This window comes from Pseudorca crassidens, chromosome 5 (assembly GCF_039906515.1).
Source record: "Pseudorca crassidens isolate mPseCra1 chromosome 5, mPseCra1.hap1, whole genome shotgun sequence".
Lineage (NCBI taxonomy): Eukaryota > Metazoa > Chordata > Mammalia > Artiodactyla > Delphinidae > Pseudorca > Pseudorca crassidens.
The window spans coordinates 143413353-143430000 of record NC_090300.1 but is presented as its reverse complement, the minus strand read 5'-3'; the positions used below and the strand labels follow the sequence as shown (position 1 = coordinate 143430000).

The following is a 16648-nucleotide window of genomic DNA, read 5'->3' as shown; positions in this document are numbered from 1 at the left end:
GAAATATATCAAGCATCTTTTCTGACTGCAATGCTATGAGACTAGAAATCAACTGCAAGGAGAAAAAAAAGACAGCAAAAAAAACAAACACATGGAGGCTAAATAATATGCTACTAAACAACCAATGGATCACTGAAGAAATCAAATCAGATATTAAAAAAACACCTGGAGACAAATGAAAGCAAGAACACAAGGATCCAAAATCCATGGGATGCAGCAAAAGCATTTCTAAGAGGGAAGCTTATAGCAGTACAAGCTTACCTCAGGAAACAAAAAATCTCATATAAACAACCTAACCTTACATCTAAAGGAACTAGAGAAAGAAGAACAAACAAGACCCAAAGTTAGTAGAAGGAAAGAAATCATTAAGATCAGAGCAGAAATAAATAGAGACTAAGAAACAATAGAAAAGATCGATGAAACTAAGAGCTGGTTCTCTGAAAAGATACACAAAATTGATAAAACTTTAGCCAGACTCATCAAAAAAAAAAAAAAAGAGGCCCGAATCAATAAAATCAGAAATGAAAAAGAAGTTACAACTGACACCACAGAAAAACAAAGGATCATAAAAGATTACTACGACCAACTATATTCCAATAAAATGTACAACCTAGAAGAAATGGACAAATTCCTAGAAATGTACAGTTTCCCAAGACTGAACCAGGAAGACATAGAAAATATGAACAGACCAATTACAATTTCATTAGTAATGAAATTGAATCAGAAATAATAATTTTTTTAAAAGTTTCAACAAACTAAAGTCCAGGACCAGATGGCTTCACAGGTGAATTCTACCAAACATTAGAGAAGAGTTAACACCTATCCTTCTCAAACTATTCCAAAAAAATTGCAGAGGAAGGAGTGTTTCTGAACTCATTTTACAAGGCCAGCATCACCCTGATACCAAAACCAGACAAAGATATCACCAAAAAAAAAAAAAATTATAGGCCAATATCACTGATGAACATAGATGCAAAAATGCTCAACAAAATATTAGCAAACCAAATCCAACAATACATTAAAAGGGTCATACACCATTATCAAGCAGGATTTATCCCAGGGATGCAAGGATGATTCAATATCTGCAAATCAAACAATCAATGTGATACACCACATTAACAAATTGAAGAATAAATACCATATGACCATCTCAGTAGATGCAGAAAAAGCTTTTGACAAAAGCTAACATCAATTTATGATTACAAAAAAAAAAACCCTCCAGAGAGTGAGTATAGAGACCCAACATAATAAATGCTATATACAGCATAATAAATGCTATATATATATATATTATATATATATATATATATATATATATATATATATATATATATATATATATATATACAGTTCACAGCTAACATCATACTCAATGATGAAAAGCTGAAAGCGTTTCCCCTAAGATCAGGAACCAGACAAGGATGCCCACTCTCACCACTTTTATTCAACATAGTGTTGGAAGTCCTAACCACAGCAATCGGACAAGAAAAAGAAATAAAAGGAATCCAAATTGGAAAGGAAGCAGTAAAACTGTCACTGTTTGCAGATGACATGATACTATACATAGAAAATCCTTAAGACGCCACCAAAAAACTCCTGGAACTCATCAATCAATAAAGTTGAAGGATACAAAATTAATATAGAGAAATCTGTTGCATTTCTATATACTAACAACAAGCTATCAGAAAGAGAAATTAAGGAAACAGTCCCATTTACCATCACATTAAAAAGAATAAAATACCTAGGAATAAACCTACCTAAGGATGTAGAAGACCTGTACTTGGAAAACTATAAGACACCAATTAAATATACTGAAGATGACACAAACAGATGGAAAGATATACTGTGTTCATGGATTGGAAGAATTACTATTGTCAAAATAACCATCCTACCAAAGGCAATCTACAGATTCAATGCAATCCCTAGCAAAATACCAAGGACACTTTTCACAGAACTAGAACAAATAATTTTAAAATTTGTATGGAGGCACAAAAGACCCCAAATACCCAAAACAATCTTGAAAAAGAACAGAGCTGGTGGTATCACACTCCCTGACTTCAGACTATACTACAAAGCTACATTAATCAAAACAGTATGGTACTGGCACAAAAACAGCCACATAGATCAATGAAACAGAATAGAGAGCCCAGAAACAAAACCATGCACTTATGGTCAACTAATCTAACACAGAGGAGGCAAGAACATACCATGGAGAAAAGACAGCCTCTTCAATAAGTAGTGCTGGGAAAACTGGACTGCTCCATGTAGAAGAATGAAATTAGAGCATATTCTAACACCATATACAAGAATAAACTCAAGGATACACTAATATGTATAAAACAGATAAGTAATAATAACCTGCTGTATAAAAAAATAAATAAAATTTTAAAAATAAATAAATAAACTCAAGGAACTTCCCTGGTGGTCCAGTGGTAAAGAACCTGCCTTCCAATGCAGGAGACGTGGGTTTGATCCCTGGTTAGGGAACTAAGATCCCACATGCCACGGGGCAACTAAGCCCAGGCACCACAACTACTGAGCCCACACAACTCAACTAGAGAAACTGCGTGCCACAAACTACAGAGCCCACATGCTCTCGAGCCTGCATGCCACAACTATAGAAGAGAAAACCCGCATGCCACACCTAGAGAGAAGCCTGTATGCTGCAACGAAAGATCCTGCACGCCTCGACAAAGATCCCATGTGCCAAAACTAAGACCCAACACAGCCAAATAAATAAATAAATAACAAATAAATCTTTTAATAAATAATAAAAATAAACTCAAAATGGATTAAAGACCTAAATGCAAGACTGGAAACCATAAAACTCCTAGAAGAAAACATAGGTGGGATGCTTTTCTTTTTTTGACCGCACCATGCAGCATGTGAGATCTTAGTTCCCGGACCAGGGATCGAATCTATGCCCCCCTGTAGGAAGTGCAGAGTCTTAACTACTGGACCACCAAGAAGTCCAGGTGGGACACTCTGACATAAATTGTAGCAATATTTTTTTTGATCTGTCTCCTAAGGCAAAGGAAACAAAAACAAGAATAAACAAGCAGGACCTAATTAAACTTAAAAGCTTATGCACAGCCAGGGAAGCCACTGACAAAACAAGAAGACAACCTATGGACTGGGAGAAAATGTATGCAAATGATATAACCTATAAGGGGTTAATATCCAAAAATATATAAACAGCTCATACAACTCAATGTCAGAAAAACAAACAACCCCATTAAAAAATGGGCAAAAGATCTGAATAGACATTTCTTCAAAGGAGATAAACAAATGGCCAAAAGGCACATGAAAGATGCTCAACATCATTAATCATCTGAGAAATGTAAATCGAAACCAAAATGAGATATCACCTGAAGCCTGTTAGAATGACTATGATCAAAAAGACCATAAATAACAAATGTTGGGGAGGATGTGGAGGAAAGGGAGCCCTTGTGCACGGCTGATAAAAATGCAGGTTGGTGCAGCCACTGTGGAAAGCAGTATGGAATTTCCTCAAAAAACAAAAAATAGAACTACCACATGACCCAGCAATTCTACTCCTGGGTATATATCTGAAGAGAATGAAAACATCGATTCAAAAACATATATGCACCACAATGTTCATAGCAGCATTATGTACAATAGCCAAGATTTGGATGCAACTTAAGTGCCCATTACCAAATGAATGGATAAAGAAGATGTGGTATATATGTGTGTGTATACACACACACACACACACACACATACATACATATACATATACATGGAATACTACTTAGTCATAAAAAAGAATGAAATATTGCCATTTGCAACAACATGGATGGACTTGGAGGTTTTTATGCTAAGTAAAAATAGAGAAAGACAAATATTGTATGGTATCACTTATATGTGGAATCTAAAAAATAAAATAAACTAGTAAATGTAACAAAAAAGAAATAGACTCACAGATATAGAGAACAAACTAGTGGTTATGAGTGAGGATAGGGAGTGGAGAAGGGTAGGTGATAAGTACAAATTATCATGTATAAAATAAATAACCTACAAGGCTATATTGTACAGCACAGGGAATATAGCCAAAAATTTATAATAACTGTAAATGGAGTATAACCTTTAAAAATTGTGAGAATCACTATGTTGTACACATGAAACATATAATATTGTAAATCAAGTATATCTGAATAAAAAAGCTTTTAAAAAATTTTATGCAGCCATTTTTACTAATTGTTTCCTTTGTGGTTTGTGAGCTTTATTTCTTACACTCCATGTTTTCTTTCAACATTTACATTTTTAATTCATCTAATATTTAAGTGTAAGAAATGTAATAAGAATTCACTTTTGTTCTGATTTCCAGACAGATGTCTAGCCTGTTGCCCCACACCATCATTTCTTGGAAGTCTGCTTTTCTCCACCTTTATCTTATACTAGGTTTCCATATGTATTTGTTTCTGTTTCTGAACTCTTTATTACATTATATTGCTCTGTCTATTCAAGCACTATTATCAGACTCTTTTAATGACTATAGCTTTATATCACAATATCTGATAGAGGTAGTCCCTTCTCATCATTTTTTAAAAATCCTTTTGTTCTTATGCATTTTTCATATTCATAATTATATGAATTTAGTATGATCTTGTCACATTTCCAAAAAAAATTACTCTTGACATTTTTACTAGGAATACTGTGATTATGTACATTAAATTAGGGAGAATTTACATCTTTATCACCTTGGTCCTTCTTATATAAGAACGCTATATGTCTTTCCAATTACATAAATCTTCTTTTATTTCTTTCAGTAGTTTAAAAGTTTTTTTCATATTATTTGTATTAAACCTGTATCAGATGTTCTAAATTTTTAGCTGATATATAGTAAGTGGGATCTTTTTATCTATTTTCCAAGTCATTTCAGTTAACATATAGAAAAGATTGATTTTTATATCCATTTAATAGCCAATAGTTTTATTGAATTCCCTTTATTTTATACTGTTTTATGGGGTTTTATAAGTTTAAAATCATGTTAGCTGCAAATAATAAATGATTTGCCGTTTCTTTTCCAATATTTATACATGTTATTTCTTTCTCATGTCTAATTTCATTGGCTAGTACCTCCAGAGCAATATTAATTAGCAGAAGTGATCGTTGACATCTTTATCTAAATCCTTACAGCAATGTAAATTAATGGTTCACTGTTAAGCATGAGATTAGTTTTTAGTTTGAGATATGTATTAATATTTCTTTATCATATTGGGAAAGCATTCATTTAGGGCATCTTGAGTTGGGTCAGCACTAGTGAGAAGTTTTTCAGGAGTAATGGATATGGAGAAAGGACTTAAGAAGCATAGAGGCACCCTGAACATTCATTTATTTAGTCAATCTTTATTGAACACATTATTTCCCAGGAACTCCTCTAGGCACAGGGGATACAGCAGTAGACAAAACAGTCAAAAATACTGCCATTATGAAGCATACAATTTAATTGAGAAGTCGGGCAACAAATCAGATGAATAAGTAAAATATGTGTGAAATTAGACTAGTGATATGTTCTAAGAGGAAATATAGTGGGAAAGAGAATAGGAAGTGTTGAGAATGGGTGAGAAAAGAGGGAAAACTTGTAAGTCAAACTACCGTTTCCCACGAAGCAGGACTGAGAATACAGTTAAGAATACAGTTACCTACCCACACAATAATTTGGGTTGGTAAACATAGCCGTAACCACTTTTTGAAAACTAAATGGTCCCTATAAATTAATTATAACTTCACTACAGAATATTTACCTTTAAGAATTAGGATTTTCTGGTTGTAATAAAAGCCAAGAATCTGACAATTTGTGAGATAGATTGTTGAGTCAGAAGGTTACATTTCAGTACATAATACTAAAGTCTATCAATATCAGTGCTTCTAAGATAAGATCCAGTGCCCACCAGTAGTACCTGCTGCTTTCAGGCAAGTAACACATAATCCAAAAACTTTCATTATTCATGTTCAAATTTTTATTAGAATGGAAGAACAGGCAGGTGGGCCACACGATCTTTTGTTTTGTGCCCCAAATTTTGAGATGCACTGCTCTGCTGTGGCCCCTTCAAATCTTATTTCAGCAGGACTGTTTGATAACTACAACCAAGAATTTCCCAATCAACTGCCAATAACTGATTCACTTTGATAGAGAGAAAGCCTTATAGTGTGTGAAGTATAAAGCAATCCATATGCAAATGAATATATATAAATTAATACTGGTTCAAAACTTTTAATTTCCAATTATATAAATGTTTATTGATGAGCTCTTAACATTTGCCTTTTGTAATATCATTCTAGGTTTTTTGAAATGTATTAGTTTCTTTTTTTAATATAAATGTATTTATCTGTTTAATTTTGGCTGCATTGAGTTTTTGTTGCTGCACGCGGGCTTTCTCTAGTTGCGGCGAGCGGGGGCTACTCTTCGTTGCGGTGTGCGGGCTTCCCATTGCAGTGGCTTCTCTTGTTGTGGAGCACGGGCTCTAGGCACGTGGGCTTCGGTAGCTGTGGCTCGCAGGCTAAGTAGTTACGGCTCGCAGGCTCTAGAGCGCAGGCTCAGTAGTTGTGGCACACTGGGCTTAGTTTCTCCAAGGCATGTGGGATCTTCCCAGATGAGGGCTTGAACCCGAGTCCCCTGCGTTGGCAGGCGGATTCTTAACCCACTGAGCCACCAGGGACGTCCCTGAAATATATTATTTTCTTAGAAATAGACCAAAGAATGTCAGAAAACACTACCCTGGAAACTTCATAAACATTACAGTGTGAAGAACCCTCCGCTCAGGACACAAAGTTGATTTCTCATACATCTTAGGAACATTTGGTAAAGAACGGCAGATACGCATTAATTCATTTTAAAACATTTTTGCATGTGTTTAGTTTTTGGTCCGCCTTGTTGTAAAAGTAGAATTGAAGGCAACTACACAAGACTGTAGTATTCAGAATTATTCAGATGTATATCTCAATCTTGAACATTCTCATTTCTCATTCTATAATTAAATGAATGTGATATACAAACTTACTGTATTTATAAGCAGCCACCCCTTTTCACCACTGTGCATTCCAGAAAAAACATATCATCAACAGGGTCACATTTTTCCATTAGGTTTTTAATTGTGGGTTGTATTCCTGAGTCATACACAACAGCAAAGAAACTACTATAAACTCTATAATGATAGCAATATAGTGAAATTATGTTTCAAGTGCAATAAAATGGGCACTGTTATACTGTAAACACTAATTGTTTAAAATATGGTGCCAAAAATTTGAACTATACACTATCATAAATTTGATATCAAAAACTGGTATGCTAACTATATAGTGAGCATTAATTACATAATTACTAACTTTATTTTCAAATCCTTGAAGGCAGAGTTTGCCTTTTTCCTAACCCCAGTGCCTGGCAGACACTAAATAAATGACATTTGACTGAACATTTTAAATTAATTAATTAATCAATTAATTAAAAGGAACATTAAGGAAATAAAAAGAATCCAAATCGGAAAAGAAGAAGTAAAGCTGTCACTGTTTGCAGATGATATGATACTATATATAGAGAAACCTGAAGATGCTACCAGAAAACTACTAGAGCTAATCAATGAATTTGGTAAACTAGCAGGATACAAAATTAATGCACAGAAATCTCTGGCCTTCCTATACACTAGTGATGAAAAATCTGAAAGTGAAATTAAGAAAATACTCCCATTTACCACTGCAACAAAAAGAATAAAATATCTAGGAATAAACCTACCTAAGGAGAAAAAAGACTTGTATGCAGAAAATTATAAGACACTGATGAAAGAAATTAAAGATGATACATATAGATGGAGAGATATACCATGTTCTTGGATTGGAAGAATCAACATTGTGAAAATGACTCTACTACCCAAAGCAATCTACAGATTCAATGCAATCCCTATCAAACTACCACTGGCATTTTTCACAGAACAAGAACAAAAAATTTCACAATTTGTATGGAAACACAAAAGACCCCGAATAGCCAAAGCAATCTTGAGAATGAAAAACGGAGCTGGGGGAATCAGGCTCCCTGACTTCAGACTATACTACAAAGCTACAGTAATCAAGACAGTATGGTACTGGCACAAAAACAGAAAGATAGATCAATGGAACAGGATAGAAAGCCCAGAGATAAACCCACACACATATGGTCACCTTATCTTTGATAAAGGAGGCAGGAATGTACAGTGGAGAAAGGACAGCCTCTTCAATAAGTGGTGCTGGGAAAACTGGACAGGTACATGTAAAAGTATGAGATTAGAACACTCCCTAACACCATACACAAAAATAAGCTCAAAATGGATTAAAGACCTAAATGTAAGGCCAGAAACTATCAAACTGTTAGAGGAAAACATAAGCAAAACACTCTATGACATAAATCACAGGAAGATCCTTTTTGACCCACCTCCCAGAGAAATGGAAATAAAAACAAAAATAAACAAATGGGACCTAATGAAATTTAAAAGCTTTTACACAGCAAAGTAAACCATAAACAAGACCAAAAGACAACCCTCAGAATGGGAGAAAATATTTGCAAATGAAGCAACTGACAAAGGATTAATCTCCAAAATTTACAAGCAGCTCATGCAGTTCAATATCAAAAAAACAAACAACCCAAATTAAACATGGGCAGGAGACCTAAATAGACATTTCTCCAAAGATATACAGAGTGCCAACGAACACATGAAAGAATGCTCAACATCATTAATCATTAGAGAAATGCAAATCAAAACTGCAGTGAGATATCATCTCACACCAGTCAAAATGGCCATCATCAAAAAATCTAGAAACAATAAATGCTGGAGAGGGTGTGGAGAAAAGGGAACACTCTTGCCCTGCTGGTGGGAATGTGAATTGGTACAGCCACTATGGAGAACAGTATGGAGGTTCCTTAAAAAACTACAAATAGAACTACCATATGACCCAGCAATCCCACTATGGGCATATACCCTGAGAAAACCATAATTCAAAAAGAGTCATGTACCAAAATGTTCATTGCAGCTCTATTTACAATAGCCAGGAGATGGAAGCAACCTAAGTGTCCATCATCGAATGAATGGATAAAGAAGATGTGGCACGTATATACAATGGAATATTACTCAGCCATAAAAAGAAACGAAATTGAGTTATTTGTAGTGAGGTGGATGGACCTAGAGTCTGTCATACAGAGTGAAGTAAGTCAGAAAGAGAAAGACAAATACCGTATGCTAACACATATATATGGAATCTAAGGGGAAAAAAATGTCATGAAGAACCTAGGGGCAAGATGGGAATAAAGACACAGACCACTAGAGAATAGACTTGAGGATATGGGGAGGGGGAAGGGTAAGCTGTGACAAAGCGAGAGAGTGGCATGGACATATATACACTACCAAACGTAAAATAGATAGCTAGTGGGAAGCAGCCGCATAGCACAGGGAGATCAGCTCGGTGCTTTGTAACCACCTAGAGGGGTGGGATATGGAGGGTGGGAGGGAGGGAGACTCAAGAGGGAAGAGATATGGGAACATATGTACATGTATAACTGATTCACTTTGTTATAAAGCAGAAACTAACACACCATTGTAAAGCAATTATACTCCAATAAAGATGTAAAAAAAAAAAAAAGTAAATAGTCATCTTTCTCCCGGCTCTTTAGTTCCAAAAAAAAAAAGGGAACATTAGATGGTTTGCTTAAAGCCTAGATTTTTAAATAATACACCACATAATCAGAAATCCATATATGTGGAGACTGCTTACATTTTTTTATTGATAACAATGTGGTGTAGCCCTACTTACATTAATACAAATATACTCTAAAACAATTTAATCAACTTAAAGGTAGTTATAGGCCTGATACTAGCCCTCTATCAATTTTTAACAGATCAATGAGAAAACTACCATTTAACAGATTGAATATTCCAGAGAGCTGCTTAATATGTGCTTTCAAGGTACATGCTGACTAGGAATAGCCAAAAATCAAAATTGGGGGGCTTCCCTGGTGGTGCAGTGGTTGAGAGTCCGCCTGCCGATGCAGGGGACGCAGGTTCGTGCCCCGGTCTGGGAAGATCCCACATGCCGCGGAGCAGCTGGGCCCGTGAGCCATGGCCGCTGAGCCTGCGCGTCCGGAGCCTGTGCTCCGCAACGGGAGAGGCCACAGCAGTGAGAAGCCCGCGTACCGCAAAAAAACAAAAAAAATCAAACTTGGTTTTACCTTGCTGATGACTCTTAGATTCAGTTTCATGAATTAGAATGGAATTCTCACAGGTGAACCCAAACAAACCCATATTCCGATTATATAAGTAGAAATTTTAGAACAGTTCTGGGTCCTGGGATTTTCAGAATTCTAAAAATGTTCTCTCTTGGGGGACTTCCCTGGTGGTCCAGTGGTTAAGAATCCGCCTTTCAATGCATGGGACGCAGGTTTGATCCCTGGCCTGGGAACTAAGATCCCACATGCCTCAGGGCAACTAAGCCTGTGAGCCGCAACTAAGATCTGACACAGCCAAATAAATTAAAAAATAAATAAAAATGTTCTCTCTCTCTGGTAGGTATAATTTGTGTTAAGCCCAAGTAACTCTTTTGGAAACTGAACCACCCTGGGAAGATACATCTGAGTGTATGAGTGACCTACACCTGTGTAACAAATCACCCCAAAACTTAACAGCTGAAAACAACAGTGTGTTCGGCCACCACTCCAAAAAACTACTTTGATAAGATCATGATTTTATTAAAATTAATGGATTAGAGATAGAGAAAATATGGTATTATATAGATTTTTTCAAAATTAAGTAAATACACATTCTAGAAAGCATCTATTAACCTAAATAAACTAAGTTGTTTAGCATAAAATCCCGTTCTTCCATTTTTCTGCAAGATCACTGTGGTTTCATAACCTCCTGGGATCGATTCACACGGAAGTTTGCTGTTTTATAAGTCTGTCTCCCGTTCTCAAATGAACACCTACTGGCTGGAAAAACAACAACGAACGTTTTTTATCCGGTGGGTCAGGAATCCGGGCACAGCTGGGTCCTTTGGCTCAGGATGTCCCGCAAGGCTGCTTCAGCATGTCGGCTGGGGCTGCAGTTACCTCCAGACTCGGGGGGAAGTTCCAAGCTCACCCGAATGGCTGGTGGTAGGATTCCGCTCCTGCAGCCCGATCGACGGAGGGCCTCAGGTCCTCCCTGGCTGTGGGCCTGAGGCTTCAGTTTTCTGCCATGTGTGCTTCCCCGTGGGTCAGCTTACAATACGGCAATTGGCTTCCATCAATGTGAGCAAATGAGAGAAAAAGCGAGGGTGATTAAGAAGGAAGTCAGAATCCTTTAGTTACCTTACCTTGGAAGCGATACCTGAGTCACACTGGAGGGGACGGGATTATACCAGGAAGTGGGAGTCAGCGGAGGCCCTTAGAAGCTGCCCCCCACGCTGTGTGCGTTCCAAAGACAGCCTCAGAAAGGTACGTGGTAACTCCCTTCTTTATCACTCTCTGCGGAAGGAAAAGTGACTGACTACACATGGAAGAATCACCCGGTTGTTTTCCCAGCTGAATGAATGTCTGCAGTTAGGTGACCCTCAGCATCCAGTAGACAACAGTGAGGGGCTACTTCTGCCTCTTGATAACCAGTGGAGAGGCCTTGGTATCTTCCAGACAGTGCCTGATCACCCTTTCCCAGAGCCAAACACAGTTCAGACTGAGTCTAAGGAAGCTCGAAGCGGTTCTTACAGAAAGATTCGGGAATAGAACTGGTTTGGGGACTTAGAGCATTCTTTTTTTGTTCTAGCATGTATATGTATATGTATATATATATATATGTATACATATGACTGAATCACTTTTCTGTACAACTGAAACTAACACAACATTGTAAGTCAACTATACTTCAATTAAAAAAAAAACAAAACAGCCAGCCTTAGAGAATGAGACTGTAATTCACTAACTTTTAAATTGTTGTCATTGTTGTCACCTGATGTGAACTTTATATTTCCTGTGAATATAATCTCCCCAAAGTCCAGTCTCAGGAGTCTTACATTTTAGGTAGAAAAAAATATAAAAACCAAACTGAAAATTTTTCCAGAAAATACTTCAAAATAATGTGTTGTTTTGTATTCCTAATTATTCATTTATAGTTAAATATATTAAAGCACAGGTTCATTTCAATGTCAATAGCTATAAATCTAAAAATACCTTTCTTCTATTAGGTTGTTTACTATGTCATTGGCTGATCTAACAGAAAGGAATCTAGATGGACATTTCCCCAGTGTGGCCTTAGAAAACGGCAGGAGGTCTGCAAAATGCCAGAGCAGCCGCCCAGGTTTTCCCAGGAACAGCAACGATTCCGACAAGAGTGTTGATTACAGCAGATCTCAGTGTTCCTGCAGAAGTTCAAGTTCTCACTACGATTATTCAGAAGACTTTCTCTCTGAATGCTCAGAAACCGCGGCTAAAAAGAATTATTTAGAGAAGCCTGTAGTGAAAGCAAAAAAGGAGAAGAAAAAGTATAATGTTTCTAAAATCTCCCAACCTAAAGGTAAGAAGCAAAACTTCCCAACCAAGACCAAATTTCTGGTTATAATGACATTATTATTTAATGCACTACTATCTGAAGTGGTCCATATTCAGTTTTATTGTTTTTCCAGATTGTAAATCATACACATTATAAGTGAATTTTTATAGAAGGAATGGGAAATAGAAAAATTAAGGATAATTACAAAATAACAGAAAGTTAGGCTTAAAACATAAAGCCTAGCCCTCTTGCGGTTTTTAGTTAACAGGTGGACTTGTTACAGAATACCACAGTACTTGGAATTCACTGGCCTCTTGCCTTTCATCTCAGCTGAAGAATCAAGGTTTCAATCACCAATGAAATGTAAATATCTGTCTCAGCACCCCAGGAAGATGGTCTTCACGTCCGGTGAGGCATATTGGCAAAGATGCTCTTTAGAAACAAGGATGGTTCAAGAGGCTGTTAATAATGTCATTTCCCTGTGGATTTTAAAAGGACTCCATCAGCTCCTAGCTATCCGAATTGGGATTAGCTTTGCAACATCCTAGACCTCTTCACTCCCCGCCCCCTGCCCAGGCGGTTATTATTCCCAGACAGGCAATCCTAGGCTTATAAATATTCCCTATGTAGAAATAGCTGGAACTCTTTTTCCACTGTGACTATCAGAACTGCCCACTCAGTAGCTGGAAAATAATTAAGAGCCTACTCTAACTGGAGCACATGTAGTGTCACATTTACCCAGTACCTGCCTCCCATCCCCAGCCTGCCATGACCAGCTGTGCCTAGGACCCCCAGTGAAGATCTACAATCTTCAATTGCCCTTCTTCCCAGCTGTAGAGCAGGGATTCTTCGTCTAAGACCCACATCTGCAAACCCCAGGGAATCCTTTGCATTTTTGTGTGTATTTAATTGCATTTGTGAACTTTCTAGGGAGAAGGACCCATAGTTTTCATCCAGATTCTCGGAAGGTTAACAGCCCTTTCTCTGGAGAGGTGGAAGTCCCACACATCCTGGCAAGGCCCAGGGCAGAAGACTCTGCCATGGGAAGTCTGTTCGGGCATTTGTAGATATAATCACAACAGCACATACATCATGGACAGGCTCTACAGTCATACTCCCTCAGCCACATTTGAAATTTACGGAACTCTGAAAACCAAACGTTTTTTATATCTTTGGCACCAACACTGATTTGGCAACAAAAACCTGATTTGAACTGACATGAGATTCATCTTTATTTATTTCACTTTGTGCAAAATATAATCATATAAATTTCATTACAAAAACAAAGTGTGATGTCCCCAGCCCTACTGGGCGTACTTTGGAAAATACTATATATGCATCACGAAGAATAAACCCCCCAAAATTCAGAAACAGTTTGGCCCCAGGGGTTTATGACAAGAAATCCTCAAACGATATACTACATCTTACGTGGAGTCTGGGCTTTTGTGGGACTGCGTGAGAATGCAGTTAGCATTTATAACACCATTTCTACAAGAAACGAACTGTATTTTGAGTTCTAAGCACCTTATAATTTGACTTTTAAAAACTGATTCCTCATTTATTTATTCCACAAATATTTATTGTGTCCTTTATGCAAGATACCTGTTCATAAATTGGGAGCAGCCTAAATGAACTGTCACTTCACAGGGGACTAGAACCTAAATTCCATGATCCAAGTGAGGGCTTGCTCTCCCTTGGGTACGCTTTCGTGTATAAATACTCTGAAATTATTTTAAGCAAATCTTGGCTGCATCATTAACCCAAATTATATGTCCCTGAGGATCCTCGTACTGGTGTATGATGACCTTAAAACACTCATTGTAACATCAAGCTTTGTCACAGAATGATAAAAGTGTCTCTTGGTTTATTCTTTTATTCTTTTGTTCTCTCCCAGCTCATGTTTTGCAAGTGTTTGCCAAAAAAATTTAATCAGCAAGTAATTGATGAATTAATGCTGGGTTAATGTAATTCTAAGCAAAAAGGCGTTACGTTTTAGCCAGTGCAGTCCATTCTCCAGTGAAGGTTCAATTTCTGTTCAGCTTTCTTATATATAAAAGTAGACCTCTGACCCTCAGGGGCTGGTAACACTGGATCAGGAACCACCACTACAGACCCAGAATTCACTCAAGAATAGTAACATCAGAGATTATTTTCAATTCCCATCTTAGAAAAGCAAATTTTATAGCAGAAAAACATTTCATAGAGAAAAATTATAGGGATAAAAAGAGGACTTCAGTATGATAGGATATTTGCTCTGGTCAGATATTGGAGATTTATTTAAATCAATGTAAATAGCGAACAATATATTCCTATAATTTGATTTTTCTTCCTTTTGTAGAAAAATGTACTTTCAGAATTCCTTCAATTATATATCCCTCCTTGATGTGTTTTGTCAACACAGTGCTAAACTATGTGATAGTCATTCCAAAACTGGTATACAGAAAACAGTTATTCTACTGCATTCAATTGCTCTGGACAGCTTTTGCCCTGTTGTCTTTAGTCGGGGGAAGGTGGAAGCCCTGCGGTGGGGTTGAGGGGATGCCCTCTCCAACACTAATGCCAGGGCTCTGGAGAACAGGAAAGGGAAAGGCCTGCCTTTGAACCTCTTCTTACCCTGGTCCTTGAAGGAAGTGAGCTACGTCTTTTAAGGTGACCTGGAAGACAGAGAGAACCTGGCAGAGGACAGAGCCAGCGCCAGCAGGGACGTGGCTCAGGCTAAGGACCAGAACCAGATTGAGGGTGTGGACGACTTCGCGAACAGAATGGGACCGAGAGACCAAAGAGGAAAGTGACCAGGAGACGGGGCTACGACGGGGCCAGGGAAAACGGGTGAAGAGACAGCATGGGTACAGCAGTGAGACAGGAGGACAATCGTGCTTTTAAAAGGAGGGGCAGGGGCTTCCCTGTTGGCGCAGTGGTTGAGAGTCCGCCTGCCGATGCAGGGGACAGGGGTGCGTGCCCTGGTCCGGGAAGATCCCACATGCCGCGGAGAGGCTGGGCCCATGAGCCATGGCCGCTGAGCCTGCGCGTCCGGAGCCTGTGCTCCGCAACGGGAGAGGCCGCAGCAGTGAGAGGCCCGCGTACCGCACACACACACACAAAAAGCGGGGCTGAGGATGAGGATATGCACCTGGGGAAATGGACGGGCTGGAGCCGGTGAAGAGGCGAGTGCGCGGCTGTCCTTAGGTCTATTCAAAAGAACACAGTTCACTCTTTGTAGTAGGAAGCATGCCTACTCTTAAGCAATGAGAAGAGTCCTCTTTTGGCTAACATGGACTTAAATGTACATGTTTTTGGTGAATTAAGTGTTTTAGCTTAGTGGTTTAACAATTAGTTATCTTAAGAATAGCTAAATCATTCAGCTAAATCTGCCTTATTGTGTGAAATGGGACAGAAATTGTAAGCTTTACCATTCTTACGTATAGGTTAGGATAATGAGATACAAATCTTTAAGGATTAAACCCTATTTCAAGTTTCCTAACCTTTATTATTATACAAGCATGCATGACATATATAGTATGGATTCATTCTACATCACTCCAATGCAAGTGGGATATTTACCTTCCTGAAGCAAAACAGTCTGGTTCATTCTCACACACGCACCCACTAGGGTAGGTAAGACACTGAATCTCAGTTATGTTCGGGGAATGAAGGGCGTATGGGGGGCCTTACACAGACAAGGACGTTTGGGGAAGGGTCTCTGGCCCTTCCATTTTCATCACGGCTGTGTTCCTTGTCCAGGCCCATGTGATCCTTAAAAGGCTGACACCTCCTGTTTTCGAAGCACCCAGGCCCTCGGTGCACATCTCGACCTGGGGCCTTGGCCAGTGCCCCATGCCCGTGGGGTTTAGTCCCCACTCATGCTGACTCTGCCCTCCCATCACTCGAGTCCAGCATGAGGTGGGGACACAAGCCTCCAGTGCCCACGGAACCCACCACCCCTCATCCCTCCAGGCTCAGGAGAATCTCTTTCTCCTCCACGGTCACACCACCCAAGAGCTGGAAGGCATTACAAGTTGGGGTCAAGTTCAATCATGCCGGACATGGTGTGGAGCCTGAGAGCCCTCAGCCACCCCTGTTTTCATCCAGCCTGATCCACACTGCCTGGGTCTAGAACTCCCCCAGCCAGTGCCCAAGGTATTAGA

The 16648-nt window shown here is 38.5% G+C and overlaps 1 protein-coding gene across 1 annotated transcript in view; it reads left to right on the top strand.

The window, feature by feature from the left end:
* The window catches only part of LCA5L (lebercilin LCA5 like), a 40389-nt gene that overhangs the window by 7955 nt on the left and 15786 nt on the right, over nt 1-16648 (top strand). Inside the window, exon 3 of the mRNA XM_067739511.1 lies at nt 12199-12527. Coding sequence (XP_067595612.1) covers nt 12209-12527 — 319 coding nt within the window. The 5' untranslated portion in view covers nt 12199-12208. The remainder of the gene's footprint in view (nt 1-12198; nt 12528-16648) is intronic.